This window comes from Tupaia chinensis, unplaced genomic scaffold (assembly GCF_000334495.1).
Source record: "Tupaia chinensis unplaced genomic scaffold, TupChi_1.0 Scaffold000622_1, whole genome shotgun sequence".
In the NCBI taxonomy this organism is placed as follows: domain Eukaryota; kingdom Metazoa; phylum Chordata; class Mammalia; order Scandentia; family Tupaiidae; genus Tupaia; species Tupaia belangeri.
In genome coordinates this window covers 7,153,966-7,158,586 of record NW_006160142.1, presented here as the reverse complement: position 1 = coordinate 7,158,586, position 4,621 = coordinate 7,153,966, and the positions used below count along the sequence as shown (strand labels likewise).

The window sequence follows — 4,621 nt, the reverse complement described above, 5'->3', positions numbered from 1 at the left end:
CTACTGGTCTCCACTCCATTTTATGTTTTCTGTTGTTTTGATGCAGGTTCTTTTGTGGGTGTTTCTTCTCTTGCTCTTTTCACTGGTCGAGTTGATGGTTCATATTCATCAAAGTCATCATCACTATCGAATTTGGTTTTCTTGCCCTGAACCTGTACTTTTGCTTTAGCAGACGCAGGCTGAGCAGCTTTATTTCCTTTTCCTTTAAATTTGCGACCTTTTGACTTCCATTTGTTTAGGGATTCTTGCTGATCTTCTATGATTTTTTTCAATGCTGCTTTTTCTACCTCTCCTTCTAGTACTTCCCAAGTGGCTGCTTTGTTCCTTAATTGTAGGTTACCATTATTTGCATCTTTGGCTTTTTCTAGGGTTTTCTTGGCTTTTTCTTTAAACAGAATTATGCCCTCTTTTGCTCCTCTGATAAAATCTATCCATTTTATTTCACCATGATTTGAGAAAAGGATGTGCAAATCTTCTCTACAGGTCTGATCATCTAAGTCACCCAAAAATTTCAGCAAGCATCCAATCTTTTCTTCTAGAGATTTCATTTCAGCATCTTCTGCTAACTTCTGTTTTTCTTCTTGCTCTCCTAAAAGCCGAGAACGGTGGCGGTGCTGGCCCCATTTTTTTTGACACTTACGTTGATTCCATGTCTTTGCAATTATGAATAATGCTGCAATAAACAAGGATGTGCAAGTGTATTTATGACCGTTTTCTTATCTTTTGGGTAAAAATGAGTGAAATTACTGGGTCATAGGTCACATGGTACTTCCATTTGTAGGTATTTTCTCAGCTAGTTCTGTGAGCAATCTCCGTGTAGTGATCGTGCTGTTCGAAGGTTGAGGATTGAAAGTGTGGGGGTGGACAGGAACATCAGGTGTCATGGTGGTTAAGGTGCTGGACACTCATACATGGCTGGCCGTGGTTTGAATCCTGAACCTGGTGGCTTGCTTTCTCAGTTCCTCTCTCTTTCTCTGTCTCTCTATGGTCAAATTAAGAACTAAATGGATGAATAAATAAAATTTAAAGAAAGTAAAAAAGTTAAGTGTGAGGGTAGCCAAAGAGCAAAAAGATCAAGATGTGTTAAGAGAGCTAGTATGATAATGACGGAAATAAACCAGTGATTCTCAGAGCGTGGTCTGAGGATCCTTTAGAAAGTCCATAGTGTCTATCTACTTTTTTTTTTCTAAGAATTATATTATTTAAATTTATTTATTTATTTATTTTAAAATCTGACCAGAGAGGGACAGAAAGAGAGAAAATGAGAAAGTAAACTACCAGGTCCAGAACTTGAACCACCGTCAGCCATGTGGGAGTACAATGTCCTTAACTACCATGCCACCTACCGGCCCCTGTGTCTACCTACTTCTAACTACATTTGTGAGGATAAAATTTTTTCATACGTGTTAACCAAAATAAACAATAAATTGAATGCAGAAACAAAGATAAGAATCAACTGTTTTAAATAATGAAACCAGGACCAGCAGGTGGCAAAGTTTGAGTACCAGACCCGTTCAGCTTGAAAATCACACCAACTGCATGTGTCTGCAGGCCCAGAATCCCAAGAAGATGACAGAGAAGGGATTGTGGTGTGGCCTCCCTCTTTAGGGATGATTTCTCATTTTCCCCTCTCCCTGTCCATCTCCAGCAAGTTTATAAATCCTAAGAAAAGGAAAGAAAAGAAAAGAAAAGAAACCAGATATTAAAGAGATTTACAAAAGTAGTGAACAAATGCCACTTTGTTACTAAATTTTATTTATTTATTTATTTATTTATTTATTTATTTATTTATTTATTTAGGGCACACGCGCACACACATGCCTGGAGTGTTTTGTTTTTTTTTTTCTTTTTTTGTAGAGGGTTTTTTGCTATAGGGCACGTGCGGTCCGAGAGAGACAGAGACAGAAAGTGAGAAATCACGCCACGCCACAATCCCTTCTCCTCCATTCTCCTCTTGGGATCTTGGGCATGCACGCACATGCACCCGGTGTGAGTTTAAGCCACCGGGTTCAGGACTCCAACTGCCGTCGACTACATGGGAGTCCAGTGACACAGACATTACGCCAACTGCTGGTCCACTGGAGTGTTTTTTTAAACCACTGGGTCCAAGAATTGAACTATGAAGTCAGCCACATGGGATCCAGCCACCCTATCTACCATACCACTGGTTGATCCTAATTTTTTTTTTTTGTTTGGTTTGTATTTGCTAGCATGTAAAGAGTGGGTTTTTAAACCTTTTTAAATGAGTAAATAACTTCTAAATTTTGTTCTAATTTTTAATACAGTAAGTATTGATAAATACAGCTCACAAAATCAAAAGTTGTTTGGTACTCCATCAGCTAAGATTGTAAAGGTGTCTTGAAACCTAAAAGTTTGATGATTAATGGATAATAAAGCACCATAAAATCTAATCTGTCTAGGGAAGGAACTGAAGGAATTAAGAGTGCAATGGGCTGCATAAAAAGGGGGCAGAATAAAGAATGAGAGGTATCTATTCAACCCTTGTTTCCTATTGGAGAGGTGTCAATTTCTTGATTTGTGTGCATCCTGTATGGAGGTGCTGCTCTCTCATTTCAGTATAAACTATGCAGTCATGGGCTAATACTCTGTTCTAGCAACTGCGTCAGGTTCTTACTTCCTGATATTCTGGATTCCACCCTTGCACAGGATATCTTGATCTGTTTTCTGCCATTTTACTTAGCAATGTCTTTCTTCAGCTTGGCCTGATTTTTTTTTTAACACATTTTTGCTGTAGAGTGTGTGTACTGACTAGAGAGACAGAGACTGAGAGAAAGCGAGAAATCACCCTCTGAGGGGGTGGCCACGCCTTAGTCCCTTCTCCTCCATTCTCTTGGGATCTTGGGCACACATGCACACGTGTGCAGAGTGAGTTTCAAGCCTCTGGGTCCAGTACTCAAACTGCGGTTGGCCATGTGGGAGTCCAGCAACATAACCATTACACAGTCTACTGGTCCTGAAACTATTGATAGCTCATAATTGGCTTCTGTTTTGGCTTCAACTAGCTATTTTGGTGCCACCACTTTTGACTTGAATTTCTCATTCTTGACCATGGCTTAAATATTTTTCAGTTTCTGCTACCTCAGAATCATTCAGCCCTTCACTTTAAAAGCTAGTAATCTGTAATATTTACCCAAGATAAAAATACTACTAACCTGTGTCATCTCCAGTTTTTAATTTCTTTGGGACATTGCTTGGACAAATATAATCTCCATTACCTAGTGATAAGAAATAACATTTATTGATTATTAAGTCATTTAAATTCTTGATTTAAATAGATTTATTTTGAGTGATAGAATTATATATTCAGGGAACTAAGAGGTTATTCATCCTAGGAAGGTGGAAAGGTAAAGTGAGAATAAAGGGCAATGTCTGAAGTAGGTTTCAAATTTGTTTGCTGGTGTTTTAGGAATATCAGATGCATTTTTATTATTTAGAAACATAGAATACATGTCAAAGCAATAATTTATCTTATCCTTTTGAGTCAGCTCATTAATGCAGATGAATATACAATTTATTTCAAGAAAAAATGTATTATATGATTAGTTTTAGTCATCTGTAAGGCTGATAGTTATATTTCAATGTAATTTTAAACTATATTTTACAATTTCTTACAGTAACCCTAAATCGGAGAGTCAGAGAGTAAATAAAAAAGTCAACAATGATGCCTCACTTAGAATTCATAATTTATCCATTTTGGTGAGACAGATAAAATTTTATTACCAGGTAAGTGGCCTTTTTTAAAATCTGATATTTGAATGCTTAATACATTCACATTTTTATGTTACTTAGTTATCAGTCATCTAACAAATACTTAAATGCGTATTATATTCCAAGTCCTGGTCTGTTTGTTGGCTATAGAGTAGTAAGTAAGATAGTTTATTTTTTATGAATAATAAAGATATAAGCAAGTACTTCATAATTTTCTGATAAGAAACAATTATTGTATTTTATTTATTTTTAAAACTGATTCCTAATATCCTGAGAACTTGCACAGTACAACACTTATTGGCCTACTTAAATTATGACTTCAAAAGGTATACTTTTATTAAAAACTGAAATTGGGGGGAGCAGCAGGTGGCATAGCAGTTAAGGTGCTGGACTCTCACATGACCATCTGTGGTTCCCGGACCTGGTGGGTTGAAAATCATGCTGGGTACTTGTGCATGTATGCCTAGATCCTAGGAGAATGGAGAAGAAGGGATTACAGTGTGGCCATTCCCCTTGGGGGGCAGGGGATGATTTCTCACTTTCCCTCTTACTGTCTCTCTCTCTCTCTCTCTGTCTCTCTGATGGACGCTCACACTCTATGACAAAAACCTAAAAAAATAAATTACAAAACTAAGAATTGGGAACTGGATGGTAGTACAGTGGTTAAAAACAACAACAACAAAACGCTCTGTAAGGGTAAGCCACATGGGAAGGTTCTATATTCAAGTCCAGATATCTTCCAAGTGCACTGAGCCTTTGTGGACCCACGATCCAGGCTAACTGAAGTCAAAGATGGATGGCAGCATCTTGACCCTGTCAGAGATATTCTCTCTCTGCCTCTCTCATGGAATAAATAACACCTTTTTTTTTTTTTTTTTGGAAGGTTTTGTTT

The 4,621-nt window shown here is 37.5% G+C and overlaps 1 protein-coding gene and 1 long non-coding RNA gene across 15 annotated transcripts in view; one reads left to right on the top strand and one right to left on the bottom strand.

Moving 5' to 3' along the window:
• Window positions 1-533, bottom strand: part of LOC114009768 (uncharacterized) — a 2,640-nt gene extending 2,107 nt beyond the window's left edge. The window contains exon 1 of the long non-coding RNA XR_003551156.1: window positions 288-533. This is a non-coding gene — a long non-coding RNA (uncharacterized LOC114009768). The remainder of the gene's footprint in view (window positions 1-287) is intronic.
• The window catches only part of CCDC88A (coiled-coil and HOOK domain protein 88A), a 157,122-nt gene that overhangs the window by 35,318 nt on the left and 117,183 nt on the right, over window positions 1-4,621 (top strand). For all 14 annotated transcript variants that reach the window (XR_001371182.1, XR_001371181.2, XM_014591800.1 and 11 more), the window contains exon 3: window positions 3,636-3,744. Coding sequence is in view for 12 of the 14 variants with exons in the window: in XM_014591800.1 (XP_014447286.1) it covers window positions 3,636-3,744 (109 nt within the window). In the remaining 2 variants the exon portion in view is untranslated. The remainder of the gene's footprint in view (window positions 1-3,635; window positions 3,745-4,621) is intronic.